The sequence below is a fragment of the Dipodomys merriami genome, unplaced genomic scaffold, assembly GCF_024711535.1.
Source record: "Dipodomys merriami isolate MVZ:Mamm:240054 unplaced genomic scaffold, mDipMer1.0.p SCAF_3, whole genome shotgun sequence".
In the NCBI taxonomy this organism is placed as follows: Eukaryota; Metazoa; Chordata; class Mammalia; order Rodentia; family Heteromyidae; genus Dipodomys; species Dipodomys merriami.
The window spans coordinates 82,468,927-82,487,679 of NW_027204492.1; the positions used below are offsets into that span (position 1 = coordinate 82,468,927).

Genomic DNA, 18,753 nt, shown 5'->3' on the forward strand with positions numbered 1-18,753 from the left:
TTTTGGCATGTCGATATTTGCTAGGAAAAGGTCCAGGGAATACTTCTCAAAACTTTATGCTAATAAGTTTGAGACCTTGTTAGCTTTTTTTTTTTTTTTTTTTTTTTTGGGTCCGGTCGTTGGGGCCTGAACTCTGGGCCTGGGTGCTGTCCCTCAGCTCTTCAGCTGAAGGCTAGCGCTCTACCACTTGAGCCACAGCACCACTTCTGGCTTTTTTTCTTTTTGCTTATGTGGTGCTGAGGAATTGAACCCAGGGCCTCAGGCATGCAAGGCAAGCGCTCTACCACTGAGCCACCTTCCCAGCCCAAGGTGTTTTTTTTTTTTTTTTTTTTTTAATGAATCTTTTTTTTTTTTTTGGGTCCAGTCGTGGGGCCTGAACTCTGGGCGCTGTCCCTCAGCTGTTCACCTCAAGGCTAGTGCTCTACCACTTGAGTCACAGCGCCACTTCTGGCTTTTTTCTTTTTGCTTATGTTGTGCTGAGGAATCGAACCCAGGGCCTCGAGCATGCAAGGCAAGTGCTCTACCACTGAGCCACCTTCCCAGCCCATGAATCATGTTTTTACTTGCTTTACATCTCTAAGTGTTACATAGAAATCATCCCCTTGTTACTATTCCCTACATCAACGAGAATGGCAATATTGTAGCATCTTACTCTATGTCTCTGCTTTTTTTTTTCTTTTTTGCGAATCCTGGGTCTTATGCTCTGTCCCTGAGCCTCTCTGTGTTCAAGGCTAGTGCTCTCCCACTTGAGCCACAGCACCACTTTTGGCCTTTTTTGTATATGTGATACTGAGGAATCAAACCCAGGACTTCATGCATGCTAGGCAGGCACTCTACCACTGAGCCACATTCCCAGCCCTCTGCTTCCTTTTTTGAATATTTTTTCCCCTTTTGGTCATAGAGCTTGAACTCAGGGCCTGAACACTGTCCCTGAGCTCTTTCGCTCAAGGCTAGCAGTCTACCACTTCTAGCCACAGCGCCAGTTCCTCGGAATAATTTTTTTTGGGGGGTCCATTTGTGGGGCCTGAACTCTGGGCCTGGGCTCTGTCCCAGCTCTTCAGCTCAAGGCTAGGGCTTTACCACTTGAGCCACAGCGCCACTTCTGGCTTTTTTCTTTTTGGTTATGTGGTGCTGAGGAATGGAACCCAGGGCCTCATGCATGCAAGGCAAGCGCTCTACCACTGAGCCACCTTCCCAGCCCCCTCGGAATAATTTTTGAACAGTAAGGTCTAGTAGTATACAGAAATCTTGTCACCAGTGTGTATTTTCATCTGTAAACACTTATTGTATTGGGTACCAACATTTACTAAGGATACAAGGTATTGTTTTTTTCTATTGAGCCTTTGTTTTCTCTCTGTGAATAGGAACAAAATGGAGCCTAAAGAATATTCTTTTAGCTGGGTTCCAGTGGCTTACGCCTATAATCCTAGCTAATCAGATGGAGATTCCAAACAGTTTAGGCAGGAAAGTTTGTGAACCTTTTTACCTGCAATTAACCACCAAAAACTGGGACATGGAGTTGTGGCTTAAGTGGTAGAACACTAGCCTTAAGCACAAAAGCTCAGGGACAACACCCAAACCCTAAGTTCAAGCCCCAGACACACGCTTGTGTGGCTTGAATTCTGCACCTCAAATTTTTTTTCACTCAGGTGAGCCACATGTTCACTTACTGATTTTTGTTGGCTAATTGGAGATGTGTCTCTTGGTTTTGTTTGCTTATGTTGGCTCCAAATCTCAGTCCTTATTTCACCCTCCTGTGAAGTTAGGATAATGGGCATGAGCTACTGGAGCCTGGCTAGGTAGAATGTTCTTTTTTTTTGGGTCCAGTCATGGGGCCTGAACTCTGGGCCTGGGCTCTGTCCCTCAGCTCTTCAGCTCAAGGCTAGCGCTCTACCACTTGAGCCATAGCGCCACTTATGTTTTTTTTTCTTTTTGCTTATGTGGTGCTGAGGAATCGAACCCAGGGCCTCATGCATGCAAGGCAAGCACTCTACCACTGAGCCACCTTCCCAGCCCCAGGTAGAATGTTCTTATATGATTGCTATAAACTTCTGTTCCGAAATGATATTGTTCTGCTTCAGCCTCTCAGAAAGCTGAGTTTGCAGACTTTGCCACTGCAGGTATCTATTTCACTGTTATAGTTAGAACTTTGATACCTTCTTGAGTCAAATTTTGTTCGTTTTAAGGTTTCCCAAGTCTGTTATTCTATGTATGCTTTCTTTACCATATGAGCCACACCTACAACCCAGATATGTATATTTTCTCTAATGCTTTATGTTGCTGGTTATATATTGAAATGCTTTTGACAATTGTATATTTATTTAGTCCTTGCCAGCTTGACTATCTTTGTTTTTTGGCCATGAGTCCTCTTCAGCTTTTATTCTTACATTTATGTATTTGCCGGTCGTGGGGCTTGAACTCTAGGCCTGGGCGTAGTCTCTGAGCTCTTCAACTCAAGGCTAACTCAGTGCTTTATGACTTGAGCCACAGTGCCACTTCCGGTCTTTCCTTTTTGTGTTTTGTTTTGTTTTGTTTTGTTTTTTGTTACTGGGGATCGAACCCAGGACATTGCACTTGCTAGGCAAGTGCTTTGCCACTGAGCTACATCCCAGCCCCCGGTCTTTCCTTTTTATATGGTACTGAGGATTGGAACCCAGAGCCTCCTGCATGCGAGGGGCAACCTTTCCAACCCCAAACTGAGCAGTTTTATCCTTATAAAATAGTTAAGTTCTATGCCTCCCTTTAATTGCTTTGTGCCTGTCATTTCAATGTGCGCTTAATGACTCCAGAACAAAAATAAATACTACTGATACCAGTAGAAAAATTACTTTTTTTCTGCATTAGCCAATTCTTTTGCAGTTCCAGACACTCAAATAGTACAGTTTGCTTATATTTATTGAAGCTAGCTGCTTATTTGTCTGAAGATTTACCAGAAACCTGTTTATTTCTAAAACAACTATAACACGATACAATGGTCGTGGTTTGCTTATTTGAGAATATACATTACTCAGTACTTTTGGAACACTTGAGTTTTTAAAACTAGACTATATTTTAGAATAATTTTAAATATTAAATAAATATTAAATAAAAATTAAATAAATTAAATAAAAAGCATAGAAATTTTCAATATGCCTGTTGCACACATACACACAAACACAAACACGTACACTTGCCCTCCCACCTGTGAGCTTCCCCATTATCAGCATTCCCTTACCAGAATGATACATTTGTTGCAACTGAATATCCTACATTGACACATTACCTCCCCAAAACCAGTTTGATTACCATTGATGACAGTTTTGGATATGGATACATCTGTAAAAATATGTATCCACTATTATAGGGTGTAGAATAATTTCTTTCTTTTTTTTTTTTGTCGGCTGTGGGGCTTGAACTCTGGGCCTGGGTACTGTCCCTCAGCTCTTCAGCTCAAGGCGAGTGCTCTACCACTTGAGCTACAGCGCCACTTCCGGTTTTCTGGTTGTTTATTGGAGATAGGAGTCTCACGGTCTCTCCTGCCCGGGCTGGCTCCGGTCTCTCCTGCCCGGGCTGGCTTTGAACCGTGATCCTCAGATCTCAGCCTCCTGAGTAGCTAGGATTACAGGCGTGAGCCACCAGCGCCCGGCTTGTGTAGAATAATTTCAATGCTCTTAAAGTTTCCTGACTCTCCATGTTGAACCCTACTTATCCCCACTAATCCCTAGCAGCCACTAGCCTTTTGCTGTCCCCATAATTTTTTTCAGAATATCATATACTTGAATCATATAGTACCCTTTTAAAAAATTAGCTTCGTTCACTTAGTAATATCTCCTTCTTTAGTTCTGAATAATACTCCTTTGTGTGAATGTACTACAGTCCCAGCATCAAGTGTTTGCTTACAGAAGACCATTTGGTTGCCTCTAAGTGTTGGCAATTATAAAGTTTCTATAAAGTTGTTCTTAGATGCTTACATGAATAAAAATTTCCGACTCTTTCAGATAAATATAAAAAACATGATTACTGAGTCATGGTATGTGTTTAGTTTTGGGAAAGAGCACCTTCCAAGTAGTTGTACCATTTTGCATTATCAACAGTAGTGAATATGAGTTCCTTTTGTTTGTTTTGCCAGTCCTAGGACTTGAACTCAGGGCTGGACACTGCCCCTGAGCTTCTTTTGCTCAAAGCTAGCACTCTACTATTTGAGCCACACCAACACTTCCGGCCTTTTCTGTTTATGTGGTACTGAGGAATCAAACCCAGGGCTTCATGCATGCTAGGCAAGCACTCCACAACTAGGTCATATTCCCAGCCCAAGAGTTACTTTGTTTTTCCACATCTTTGCCAGGATTTGATGTCAGTTCTAAGTTTGATCACTCTAGGTATATAGTGATATCTCATTGTTGATTTAAGTCACATTCTCCCGAAGATGGTGATCTGGAACGTCTTTTCATAAGCTAATTTTTGTGTGTTTTCTTTTATAGAATATCTCTTAAGACCCATCACTTTTCTTATTGGCTTGTAATAAGGTTATTGTTGTTTCATGTGTGTGTGTGTATGTGCGTGCACACATGTGTGTGCATGTGTGTACATGTGCGCATGTGTGTGTGTGCATGTGCGTGCGCATGCACGGGTGCACACTGTGCCTTTAACAGAACCTGTGTGCTGTCCCTGAGCTGTTTTGCTCAAGGCTAGTGCTTAACCACTTGAGCCACAGCTTCACTTCTACCTCTTTTTTTTTTTTTTTTTTTTTTTTTTTTTGTCCCTCATGGGGCTTCAACTCTGGGCCTGGGCACTGTCCCTCAGCTTTTCAGCTCAAGGCTAGCACTCTACCATTTGAACCACAGTACCACTTCTGGTTTTCTGTGGTTTATTGGAGATCAGAGTGTCATGGACTTTCCTGCCCAGGCTGGCTTTGCTCTGCGATTCTCAAATCTTAGCCTCCTGAGAAGCTAGGATTACAGGTACCTGGCTCACTTCTACCTTTTTTGATGATTATGAGACGTCCTTGTCCTGCTGGCTTCAAACCACAATCCTCAGACCTTAGGCTCCTGAGTGGCTAGTGCCAGTGTTGGTTTTGTCTATTTTTTTTAAATTTTATTTTATTGTAAAGATGCTTTACAGGGGGCATGAGTAAGGTAATGAGTACATTTCTTGTTGAGCATTGTTAACCCCCTCCTTTGTTTTTCTCTTGCCTATTCTTTGGAGGCTCTTTCTGTCCTTCCTTCCTTCCTTCCTTCCTTCCTTCCTTCCTTCCTTCCTTCCTTCCTCTCTCTTTCCCTCCCCACATCTGTCTGTCTGTCTGTCTGTCTGTCTGTCTGTCTGTCTGTCTGTCTCCCTCTCTCCCTCCCTCCCTCTCTCTCTTTTTCTCTTTCTTTCTTTCTTTCTTTCTTTCTTTCCTTTCTTTCTTTCTTTCTTTCTTTCTTTCTTTCTTTCTTTCTTTCTTTCTTTCTTTCTTTCTTTCTTTCTTTCTTTCTTTCTTTCTTTCTTTCTTTCTTTCTTTCTTTCTTTCTTTCTTTCTTTCTTTCTTTCTTTCTTTCTTTCTCTAGTGGTTTATTGGAGATAAGAGTCTCATGGACTTTCCTGCCCGGGCTGGCTTTGAACTGTGATCCTCAGATCTCAGCCTCCTGAGTAGCTGGGATTACAGGCATGAGCTGCCTGTGCCTGGCTTTGAGGGTGTTTTCTAGAGCAGAAGCTTTTTAATTTTAGTGATAACACATTTGGTTATATCTAAAAAGCCATCTCCATATCCTGTATCATCTAGATTTCTACTCCATTGTTTTCTAGAAGTAATTCTTCCCCATTTCATCAGTCGTGGGCCTTGAACTCTGGGCCTGGGCACTGTCTTCTGCTCTTCAGCTCAAGGGTAGAGCTCTACCACTTGAGCCACAACACCACTTATGGTTTTCTTGTGGTTTATTGGACATAAGAGTCTCACATACTTTCCTGCCCAGGGGCTGGCTTTGAACTGCGATCCTCAGATCTCAGCCTCTTGAGTAGCTAGGATTACAGGAGCCCTGCTACCATTTTCCATTTAGGTCTATGATCCTTTTTCTTTTCTTTTCTTTTTTTTTAAATTATTTTTATTTTTTTTTATTTTTTAATTTTTTTTATTTTTTTTTGGTCGGTTGTGAGGCCTGAACTCGGCCTGGGCGCTATTCCTGAACTCTTCAGCTGTAGACTAGCCCTCTACCACTTGAGCCTCAGCCCCACTTCCGGCTTTTTCTGCTTATGTGGTGCTGAGGAATCGAACCCAGGGCCTCATGCATGCAAGGCAAGCACTCTACCACTGAGCCACCTTCCCAGCCCCTGTCTTTTTTTTTTTTTTTTAACAGTGATAAAATAGACTTTTATTTACTTTGTTGAATCAGAGGGTTGTAAAAACATTATTGCTAATGTAGATATCAGGCCAACAGAAAGGTGTTTCAGAAGTCCAGTTATCTTGGAGTTTATTTAAACTAAGAGGAAAAGGTCTTAGTTTCTTTTCTTTTTTTTGTGAAGCCTATAATGTTGGTCTAGGGTTTCTTTTTTATTGTGAAAATACTGTATGGAGGGGTTACAATTACATGGGCAAGATAATGAGTACATTTCTTATCAAGCATTGTAGCCTCCTCCTTTGTTTCCCTTTGTATCCTGTCCCATCCTCCCCCACCCCCTGGTATAGGGTTTTATTTGCATATGAATGGCTAGGTTTTTCCAACTTTATTTTTGTCGGTCCTGGGGCTTGAACTCAGCTCTTCAGCTCAAGGCTAGCTCACTACCCCTTGAGCCACAGCACCACTTAGGGTTTTCTGGTGGTTTATTGGCTTTGAACCACAATCTTCAGATCTCAGCCTCCTGAGTAGCTAAGATCACCAGCACCCAACATAAACTTTATTTTTTAAATTTGTCAGTTCTGGGGGTTGAACTCAGGGCATGGGGACTCACGGTTCCTTAGCTTTTGCTACTCTGCTCAAAACTGGCACTCTACCACTAGAGCCACAGGTCCACCTCTAACTTTTTGGTTGTTTTAATTGGAAATAACAGTCTCATAGACTATCCTGCTAGGCTATTTTTGATCTGTGTACCTTAGTTCAGTAGCAAGGTTTACAGCTGTGAGCCACCAAGTGCCCAATTGCTTTTTGTTTTTCTTTCTTTTCTCTTTATTTTTGGCCAGTCCTGGGGCTTGAACTCAGGGCCTGGACATTGCCCCTGAGCTTCTTTTGCTCAAGGCTAGCACTACCACTTGAGCCACAGCACAACTTCCAGTTTTTTCTGTTTATGTGTTACCTAGGAATTGAACCCACGGCTTCCTGCATTTAGGCAGGCACTGTACTACTAAGCCACATTCCTAGCCCCTTAGATTCTGTGTATATCCTAATTACATTCTTTGGATAGATTCCTAGATGTGGAATTGTTGAGATGTCTAGGAAAATCATGAGGTCATTGTGAATTTTTTCCATCCTGATGTGTACACTTTTGTTTTCAATTAAGGATTTTGTGTCCTTGTAGAAGAAACATTTTCATTTTGACTATTACTTGGTTTTATGCTTATGTAACAGGGATGTGGACCACTTTCATCTGGATTGATGTTTTTTAACCACCTCTGTCTTTCTGCCTCTGATTTGGAATGGCACCATAAAATAACTTCAGTGATTTTACTTTAGATATTTTTCATGTTGTTATGTCTAGGCATGCAGAGCTCAAGGTTGCAAGTTTTACCTTCTCACTTCTCTTGGTGTTATCTTTTCAGATTATAAAGCAGAAAATCGAAAACATGAAAGTAGATAGGACTAAACTGAAAAAGACACCTACCGAGGCTGTGAGTATGCAAAAGTTTGCTTTACTTATGTTTTCTTCTTTGCAAGTAAAAAAAAATGTTTGTGGTCAGTTTATTCATACTGCCCTCTAAATACATTATTTCTTGTGTAGATAAAGTACAGTGAAACAACATCTTGTGGGGCTGTGTGAATTGCTTGGTGTTTGTATGAGTCCTTGCATGACAAGAAGCAGGCAAATTTTCTTTTGAAATTCCTTGATTAAAATTGAATGGGAAAGCTAGGTGCTGGTGGCTTACGCCTATAAGCTACTTAGGAGTCTGAAATCTAAGGATCACAGTCCACATGAGACTCCAATTAACCATTCAAAAACTGGAAGTGGAGCTGTGGCTCAAAGTTTTTAGCTGGCTAGCCTTGAGCGTAAGAGTTCAGGGACAGAGCCCAGGCCCTGAGTTCAAGCCTCATCACCACCAACAAAAAAAATTGGCAAAATGGGAAATGAGTATACTTTGTAGTTATAGGTACCTAAAATGGATCGGCCTGCTTTTTTTTTGGGGGGGGGGGTCTGGTTGTGGGGCCTGAATTCTGGGCCTGGGCGCTGTCCCTCAGCTCTTCAGCTCAAGGCTAGCGCTCTACCACTTGAGCTACAGCGCCACTTCCGGCTTTTTACTTTTTTCTTATGTGGTGCTGAGGAATCGAACCCAGGGCCTTGAGCATGCAAGGCAAGCGCTCTAACACTGAGCCACCTTCCCAGCCCTCGGCCTGCTATTTTTATGCATTGAAATGAAGAGTGATATACATGGGACAATCAACTAGCTGTTGTATCTTTCTCAGTATTTTTTCTTTTTTTCTTTTATGTTGGTACTGTGACTTGAACTTAGGGCCTCATGTTCTTGCTTAGACTTTTCTCCTCAAGGCTAGTACTCTTCCCCTTGAGCCATACCTATACTTCCAGGTTGATAGGAGATGAGTCTCATGGATTTTCTGCTAGGGCTGGCACTGTAATCCTTAGATCTTAGTCTCCTGAGTATCTAGGATTACAGGCATGAATATGCTTATTTGACAAATAAAATACTATATATAACAGAAATGTAGTAATTTATTTTTGGTCAGTCATGAAGCTTGGAACTCAGGTTGGGCGCTATCCCTGAGCTTTTGCACTCAGGGCTACCACTCTACCACTTTAAGCCACAGCTCCACTTCCTATAGTCTTTTGGTTAATTGTGTGGTTTTTTTGGTCTAGTTGTGGGGCCTGAACTCTGGGCCTGGGCACTGTCCCTCAGCTCTTCAGCTCAAGGCTAGCGCTCTACCACTTGAGCCATAGCGCCACTTCCGGCTTTTTTCTTTTTGCTTATGTGGTGCTGAGGAATTGAACCCAGGGCCTCATGCATGCAAGGCAAGCGCTCTACCACTGAGCCACCTTCCCAGCCCTCTGTTGGTTAATTGCATATGAGTCTCATGGACTTTCCTGCCCAAGATGGCTTCAAGCCACAATCAGGCATGAGCTACTGGCATCTAGCTAATTTAAAATTTTCTTACTGTTATCATTAAGGTCATGTACGGAGGGGGTTACCCTTTCTTTTTGGGGATCCGGTTGTGGGGCTTGAACTCGGGGCCTGGGCGCTGTCCCTCAACTCTTCAGCTCAAGGCTAGCGCTCTACTACTTGAGCCACAGCGCCACTTCCGGCTTTTTTCTTTTTGCTTATGTGGTGCTGAGGAATCGAACCCAGGGACTCATGCATGCATGCATGCATGCAAGGCAAGCGCTCTACCACTGAGCCACCTTCCCAGCCCTACATATTATTTTAATAAATGTTTTTCATGATCACTTTTTATTTGGGTAGCATTGCAAGGAATTTTCTACCCTAGATTTGATGTTTATTGTAATAAATTCATATAAAGTTTGGTAGTTCCTATGCAATGAGAAAACTCAAATACTTTCCTTCACAACTACTATGAGGACAATGATACTTAATTTACATTTTGTAGAAGGGAACCAAGACAGTAAAGGTACTATTAGGGTAACTGCTCTTTTTACATTATTTATTTATTTTTGCCATACCTGGGGCTTGAGCTCTGGACTTGGGCTCTGTCTCTGAGCTCCTTTTGCTCAAGGGTAGCATACTACCACTTCAGCCACAGCGTCACTTCTGGCTTTTTCTGTTTATGTGGTAATGAGGAATTGAACCCAGGGCTTCATGCATTCTGGGCAAGCACTCTACCACTAAGCCATGTTCCCACTCTTGAAAGGTAAGTTTTATCCTGTCCCATAGTAGGAAACAGTGTATGAGTTCCTATTTGTGACTATTTTGCTCAATTGATCAATCCACCCTTCCAACCCCTTGAATACCATTCTTCTTGGACAATGTCACCCATTCCTTTGCTTTTCTTCAGTCAGCCCTCTGTTTTTAAAGTCCCTGTTAATACTCTTTTCTTTTGTTTTAGATGCCAAAAAATAAATTTCTTCCGATTCACAGTGCTATTGTGAGATTAGTTCATTTTCAAAAGAGATTCAAATAAGGAAGTTAATGACAACCTAATTCCAAAGCCCATGGGGTTTGCAGTAGTATGCTGTCTTAATATTTAGGCTGATTTTGTACACAGTTAGTACTCCATATATGTACTTGAACTTCATCTTCTAGGTAGCTAGTAGAGGTATGTTTTCCTTGTAAAAAAATTTGCTTATTGTCAAAAAGATTAATTAACATAAAAACCAGAAGTAGAACCAAATTATGCTTATTTCCAAATCGAAGTCTGTTACCAGTACATCCTACTGCCTTCAGAGAGTTAAAAGAATATGTGCAATCATTTCTTCTAACAACTATCCCATTTCCCCTTCCATTTGGGCAACATGTGCTAGAAAGTCTCAACCCACACTTATTACCTGACAAACTACCAATTCATCAATACAGAGAACATGAATGTAAAGAAATGACAGCTCCAAATAAGAACAGAATCTGAGTTTTAGAAAGTTCAAGTCTTTACCCTGTTAAAGTTATAGGTTTTAACATTGGAAAAAATACAACCAACATTTATGCTTTTCTTCTACCATGAATTCATATTTTTTGTTGTTATTGTTCATGAGGCTTAAACTCTGGGTCTGGGCTCTGTCCCTGAGCTCTTCAGCTCAAGGCTAACACTCTACCATTTGAGCTACAGCACCACTTCCAGTTTTCTAGTAGTTTATTGGAGATCAGAGTCTATTGGAGATCAGAATCTCACGGACTTTCCTGTCTGGGCTGGCTTTGAACAATGATCATCAGATCTTAGCCTCCTGAGTAGCTAGGATTTCAAGCGTGAGTCACTGGCGCCTGGATGAATTCACTATTTTTGTTCTCTGAATATATTTTTATCAGCCATTTTCTTATCTTTCAGATCATGAACCAGATTGCTTAATTTTATTTAGACTGATGTTTAGTTTTATTCTTTATTTCTATGATTTAGACCCCTCTATATAGTCTGTCCACATTTACAGGTTTACCCAATTTTTAAAAGTAATTGTTTGGGAATAAAGATGCTTACTTTCTAATGAAATTTCTGCTTAAATCCTAAGTGATCATGTAGTAGATCTCTAGTTTTTTTTTTTTTTTTTGTCGGCCGTGGGGCTTGAACTCTGGGCCTGGGCACTGTCTCTCAGCTCTTCAGCTCAAGGCGAGCGCTCTACCACTTGAGCTACAGCGCCACTTCCGGTTTTCTGGTGGTTTATTGGAGATAGGAGTCTCACGGTCTCTCCTGCCCGGGCTGGCTTTGAACCGCAATCCTCAGATCTCAGCCTCCTGAGTAGCTAGGATTACAGGCGTGAGCCACCAGTGCCCGGCGATCTCTAGTTTTATTATTTTTTTATTTTTATTTTTTTGGTTGGTCATGGGGCTTCAACTCTGGGCCTGAGCACTGTCCCCAAGCTCTTCATCTCAATGCTAACACAGCGCCACTTCAAGTTTTCTCATAGTTAATTGGAGATAACAGTCTCAGGGACTTTCCTGCCCTGGCTTGCTTTGAACTGTGATCCTCAGATCTTAGCCTCCTGAGTAGCTAGGATTATAGGTATGAGCCACTGGTGCCCGGCTAGATCTCTGGTTTTATATAAGCAATGTTAAATTACTTTGTGAGCTTAAGGGTTACTTTTTCTATTCTTTGTCTCCTTCATTCCAGACCCCTTTTTGTTGAATACTTACTTTTTTTCCCCCTCAGCCTGCAGACTGCAGAGCCTTAATAGACAAACTCAAAGTTTGTAATGATGAGCAACTCCTCTTGGAACTACAGCAAATCAAGACATGGAATATTGGAAAGGTATGTGAATCCATGTTTAGAAAATGTAACAGCCGTATGCTCTTTCTAGTATTACAAGAGTAACCACAATGAAGTAGGTTGATTCAGCAGTTATTTAATAAGAAGCTTTTAATGTCTAACACAGTTCAAGACTATTATTGTTGTTGTTATTATTATTATTATTAATAATAATTTGCCAGTTCTGAGGCTTGAACCCTGGGCTCCTTTTGCTCAAATCTAGCACTCTACCACTTGAACCATAGTACTATTTCCAGCTTTTTCTATGATTTAACTGTAGATAAGAATCTCACACTTTCCTGCCTGGGCTGGCTTTAAACCATGATCATCAGATGTTAGCCTCCTGAATAGGATTAGAGGAGGGAGCCACCAGCACCTGGAGACTAGTGCCTGATTATTAAGAAAATTCTGTAGTTGGGTATGAGGAATGCTTGCCCAAGTGATGTTAAATGTTTGTGATAGTCTCTGACTTTTTTTTTTTTTTTTTGCCAGTCCTAGGGCATGAACGCTGGGTCTGGGCACTGTCCTAGAGCTTTTTTGCTCAAGGCTACCACTTGAGCCACAGTGGCACTTAACAGTGTTTCTGTTTTTGTGGCACTAAGGAATTCAACCCAGGGCTTCATGCAAGCTAGGCAAGCACACTACCACTAAGTCAGCCCCTGACTTTTTGTTAAAATTTATTTTTCACTTTGGTGGTTCTGGGGATTGATAACAAGACCCGACCCTATGCTTGCTAGGTAGGTACTGTTACCATGGAATCACCTGGGTCACATCGCCAGCCCCCTTTGATGTGTAATCTCTTTTTATGCCCATCCCCCTGGATTGCAGTCCTCCTTGTGCTCTCTTGTGTTGCTGGGTGTGATAGGCTGGCAACATTATACCCCACTATCATGATTTCCCTATAGCTGGGATTGCTGACAAGTGCCATCTTGCCGAGCCATTGAGTGTAATGGAGTCTCTTGAACTTTTATATCCCAAGGCTTTCCTCAAATCCCAACCCCCCCCCCCCAATCTCTGTCCCCATGTAGCCAGGATTACAGGCTGAAACCACCACACTAGGAAAAAGTTATATTTTTGGGTCCGGTCCTGGGGCCTGAACTCTGGGCCTGGGCGCTGTCCCTTAGCTCTTCAGCTCAAGGCTAGCACTCTACCACTTGAGCCACAGCGCCACTTCCGGCTTTTTTCCTTTTAGCTTATATGGTGCTAAGGAATCGAACCCAGGACCTCAGGCATGTAAGGCAAGCGCTCTACCACTGAGCCACCTTCCCAGCCCATGGAAAAAGAATTTTTAAGACAGCTCTAAAAATGAATTCCAGATAATACAGGTTTAAGTGAGGATATTAATTGTTATTTTAGACATAGGATCTAGCTAGAATCCTCCTGAGGACTTTATGTATATAGTGTTTTCTACTGTTAGAACATATTACCATAGTGTATCAATGAACTTGTACTCTTAGCTGAGAGTATGTATGACCTTTCTCATGTGGTGGGATGTAAATTTGTGTACTTCTCACTCTTAGGAGTATCTTATAACAAATCTTCACTAGAGATGGATTTGGTGTAGTGTATGTCTATAATCATCTTTTTTTTTTTTTAATCTTCTCTCTTCAGTGTGAGTTATATCACTGGGTGGACTTGTTGGACCGCTTCGATGGAATTCTGGCAGATGCTGGACAAACAGTGGAGAATATGTCATGGATGCTTGTATGTGATAGACCAGAAAGAGAGCAGCTGAAAATGCTTCTCTTAGCTGTGTTGAACTTCACAGCCTTGCTTATTGAGTACAGCTTTTCCCGGCACCTGTACAGTTCCATAGAGGTAGGGGAGATTTAAGCCTGTTTGTCTGTTTTGTGTATATCCATAAGAAAGCTATTTCTTTCTGCTTATTTCTTTCCTTTTTATTATTGAGTTCTGGGCTTTTCAGCATCAAAAATAGTTTAAGGCTGGGGATTCATGCAGTGGTAGAGTGCTTACTTAGCAAGGTCCTCTGATAAATTCCCATCACCACCAGGAAATAAAATACAAAGATACTACTCTCCTTTGAGAAGTCAGAAGAGTTCTTTTCTTTCTATCCCTTTTGCTCTACCTTTTCAAGATTCAAGAAATGAATGAGAAATGCAATACACACATATTGGAGTATTCTAAGGAGATTGTAGGAGTTGGTCTTTGTTTCAAGTTATTAGAATAGCCTATTAGAATTGGTTGATTTTTTTTTTTTAAACTTTTCATTCTGTTTTCCATTCTCCCACTTGTTCAACAAAATATACAAAGCCCTCCCTCATTACCTGGGGAAGGATTAGTTCTGATACTCCCTGCATGTACAGTAATCCTACCTTGGATTTCTTTCACACTTTTGCCTAAGCACAGAGAGAATTTTTTTTTTTTTTTTTGGTCCGGTCATGGGGCCTGAACTCTGGGCCTGGGCGCTGTCCCTCAGCTCTTCAGCTCAAGGCTAGCACTCTACCACTAGAGTCACAGCGCCACTTCTGGCTTTTTTCTTTTTGTTTATGTGGTGCTAAGGAATCGAACCCAGGGGCTCAGGCATGCAAGGCAAGTGCTTTACCACTGAGCCACCTTCCCAGCCCCACAGAGAGAAATTTTTAAATAAAAATTAAAAATTTCATTCATGTATTATATGAGCATCTCAGTTAATATGAAGACGCTCTGGTCAGTCCTGTGATACTGTGAGTTGTGTTTAACTTTGCAGTCTGTGGTGTGTTTTTCCTTCCCTTATTTTTTTTTTTATTTTTTTATTTTTTTATTTTTTTTGGTCCAGTCATGGGGCCTGAACTCTGGGCCTGAGTGCTGTCCCTCAGCTCTTCAGCTCAAAGCTAGCACTCTACCACTTGAGCCACAGCGCCACTTCTGGCTTTTTTCTTTTTTCTTATGTGGTGCTGAGGAATCGAACCCAGGGCCTCAGGCATGCAAGGCAAGCACTCTACCACTGAGCCAACTTCCCAGTCCTCCTTCCCTTATTTTTATGAAAGCATGCTTCCTCAAAAGTGGTTCCCTAAAAGGAAGGTAGATGTCAATTGTAATTGATTATTTGAAGCAATAAATGAAGTTTTTAGATGGTAAAACGGCAGCTAGTCTTTAGAGGGAATTTGGTGGCGCTCTACCACTTTAGCCACCACCATTTCTGGTTTTCTGGTGGTTTATTGGAGATAGACTCACATACACTTTCCTGCTTGGGCTGGCTTTGAACTGCAATCCTCAGATCTCAGCCTCCTGAGTAGCTGGGATTACAGGTGTGAGCCACCAGTGCCTGGCCTTAAATTATTTTGTATTATATTAACAAATACAATATTATACTGGCATTTTACATTCTCAGAGCCAAGTGCCGAACCTGAACTTTGTCCTTCTTTGTCCCTATATAGCATTTGACGACTTTATTGGCTTCTTCTGATATGCAAGTGGTGCTGGCAGTCCTTAACCTTCTATATGTATTTAGCAAAAGATCCAACTATATCACACGTCTTGGATCTGACAAGAGAACCCCACTTCTAACACGTCTACAACATTTGGCAGAGGTAAGTCTTGAGTGAAGACTCTTGTGATCTTCTCTGTTGTTCTTGCCCAGAAGAGCATATGATTCGGTCATATGGGTCCTTTCAACATGTATTTCTTGGATGCCAAAGTGAATTAGAACCCTTCAGGTGACCTTTATTGTCTTTAGTAATTATATATTATATCACCTTGAGTAATTATATCTGGTAACTTTAGCTAAATTCACCAAACTCTACTGTAATTTGTTTGTAGTTGAAGTCAAAAGTTCAGCATAGGCAGAAAAATATGAGATTCTTCACTCAAGTTAACCAGCAAAAGGCTGGGCTGGAGGCATTCCTTGAGTTGTAGAAAGACAATCTTGAGGAAGCAGGTCAGCTGAGCCAGCTGAAGGCCTTGAATCAAGCCTGAGTCTGGGAAAACAAAACCAAATAAACAAAAAGCTAAGGTACTCATTGAAAAAAATTCATCTGTGTACTATGTAGTATTCCTAGAGATTATTGATAGAACATACTTTTGGGGGCTGGGAAGGTGGCTCAGTGGTAGAGCGCTTGCCTTGCATGCCCGAGGCCCTGGGTTCGATTCCTCAGCACCACATAAGCAAAAAGAAAAAAGCCAGAAGTGGTGCTGTGGCTCAAGTGGTAGAGCACTAGCCTTGAGCTGAAGAGCTGAGGGACAGCGCCCAGGCCCAGAGTTCAGGCCCCACGACCAGACCCCCCCCCCAAAAAAAAAAGAGCATACTTTTGTTTGAGAAGTACAAGATGTTAGGGGGCCAGGATATAGTGGTACTAAGTGGTATTACTAAGGTTTGAATTTAGGACTTTATACTTGCCAAGTAGGCACTCTACCACTTGAGGCATTTCCCCATTCATTTTTTTTTTTTTTTTTTTTGCTAAGATCTTGTGTATTTTTCCTAGGCTGTCCTCAAACCAAGAACCTTTTGATCTCCACTTCTTTTTTTTTTTTTTTTTTTGGCTGGTAGTGGGTCTGAACTCTGGGCCTAGTCGCTGTGCCTCAGCTCTTCAGCTCAAGGCTAGCACTCTACCACTTGAGCCACAGCACCACTTGCAGCTTTTTCTGCTTATGTGGTGCTTAGGAATGGAACCCAGGGGCCTCATGCATGCAAGGCAAGCACTCTACCACTGAGTCACCTTCCCAGCCCTGATCTCTACTTCTTGATTAGCTGAGATTATAGGTAGTTCCCATCATGTTCATATTGAAGGTTGGGTTTTTGTTTGATTGTTTTTGGTTGTTTTGGAACTAAAGGGATCAAGGCCCTGAGTTTGTCACAGGTGCTTTACCACTAGATCCATGCCCCAGCCTTTCATTGCTTTCATTAGTTTACAAATAGTGTTTCATGTTTATGGTTCAGCTGGCCTAGACTTTGATCCATTTATCTTTAATTACACGTAACTGGGATGACAGTTGTGAAATACCTCATGCAGCATTTTATTGTTTGAGAAGTGATGTCCTGAAATTTTTTTTTTCTGCCAGATTTGGCCTGGAACCATGACTGTCCAGATCTCATCTGTATAGCTGGCATCACAGGCCTGAGAAACTACATCAAGAACTAAAAATTAATTTTTAAATTATTTTTTTCCTTTCGGAATACATAGTCGGGCTGTCAGAGAAATTTTAAAACAGAACTGATCAAGACAAAAATTGACATGTCTGCAATCTATGCCTGTGGCTTCGTGAATAATATATCTGCTCATAGCTCATAGGAGACAAGAAGTAATAGTCAATTTGTTTTAAATGATACTGGACCTTGTATTTTTATTTTTATTTTTATTTTTATTTTTTTGAGTCTGGTCATGGGGCCTGAACTCTGGGCCTGGGCGCTGTCCCTCAGCTCTTCAGCTCAAGGCTAGTGCTCTACCACTTGAGCCACAGCGCCACTTCCAGCTTTTTTCTTTTTGCTTATGTGGTGCTGAGGAATTGAACCCAGGGCCTCAGGCATGTAAGGCAAGCGCTCTACCACTGAGCCACCTTCCCAGCTCGGACCTTGTATTTTTAAATGGACTGATTAGAGGCATATATTTTTTGCTTGGGTAAGCTAAGTAGAAAGCTTGTTTAATGAAATTGGGGCCATAGGTGCTAGGTTATTTATTTTAGGATTCTTGAAAACAGGCAATTATTTAAATGTGATAGTGTGTTGCTCTTTCAAAACTAAAAGACAAATCTCAGTTCCCTTTCTCATCTGTTTTGTTGGACCAAGGACTTTGTAAAATACAATGTTTGGGCAAAGCCTATAGGCTCTTATCAGTAATAAGGAGTAAAATATAGTATTTTTCCCCAGGGTTTTGGAGTTGAGCATTATTTTCCCATACTTATGTTTCATTAGAGACTGTGTGCTGACTTCCAAATCTTTATCTGAATCTTCCAGTTGGTACTGTTTAAGAAATATATGTGCAACCCTTTTCTTGATGTTGTCTGTTTCCCTTTTAAATGAGTTCATTGAGCAGTTGAGTAAACTGTATAGATGCCTAAGATGTTAAGAGGAAAACACTAGTGTCATCTTCTTCATGGTCGGCCTCTCCCTCCTCCCCCCCCTCCTCCTCCTCCTCCTCCTCCTCCTCCTCCTCCCCTCCCTCCTCCAAGGCAGAGGCGCCGCCGTCTCCTCTCCTCCTCTCCTTTTTTTTTTTTTTGCCAATGCTGAGGCTTGAAGTCTAGGCCTGGGTACTGTCCCTGAGCTCCTTTTTGCTCTAGGCTAGCACTCTATGCCTTCAGTAACAATGCCACTTTGGCTTTTTCTGTGATGTAATTGGAGATAAGAGTCCATAGACTTTCCTGCCTGGGCTGGCAACATTATCACAATGCTGAAAACTAGTAAAAAGGTTAAAGCAACCAGAAAATGCTTAATTGTGAAAAACCAAAAGCTCATCTCTGGGCTGGCTTTGAACCACATTCCTCATATCTCAGCCTTCTGAGTAGCTAGGATTACAAGTGTGAGCCACCAGCACCCAGATAGTATTATTCTTTTTTTTTTTTTTTTTTTAATTTTTTTTTTTCCGGTCGTGGAGCCTGAACTCTGGGCCTGGGCGCTGTCCCTCAGCTCTTCAGCTTAAGGCTAGCACTCTACCACTTGAGCCACAGCGCCACTTCCGGCTTTTTTCTTTTTGCTTATGTGGTGCTGAGGAATGGAACCCAGGGCCTTGAGCATGCAAGGCAAGTGCTCTACCACTGAGCCACCTTCCCAGCCCCAGATAGTATTATTCTTAAGTGACAA

The 18,753-nt window shown here is 41.7% G+C and overlaps 1 protein-coding gene across 16 annotated transcripts in view; it reads left to right on the forward strand.

Moving 5' to 3' along the window:
• Huwe1 (HECT, UBA and WWE domain containing E3 ubiquitin protein ligase 1) overlaps positions 1–18,753 on the forward strand; it is a 172,728-nt gene that overhangs the window by 31,090 nt on the left and 122,885 nt on the right. For all 16 annotated transcript variants that reach the window (XM_070040419.1, XM_070040423.1, XM_070040420.1 and 13 more), the window contains 4 exons: positions 7,709–7,777; positions 11,925–12,023; positions 13,632–13,838; positions 15,398–15,550. In XM_070040419.1, the coding sequence (XP_069896520.1) occupies positions 7,733–7,777; positions 11,925–12,023; positions 13,632–13,838; positions 15,398–15,550 (504 nt within the window). In that variant the 5' untranslated portion in view covers positions 7,709–7,732. The remainder of the gene's footprint in view (positions 1–7,708; positions 7,778–11,924; positions 12,024–13,631; positions 13,839–15,397; positions 15,551–18,753) is intronic.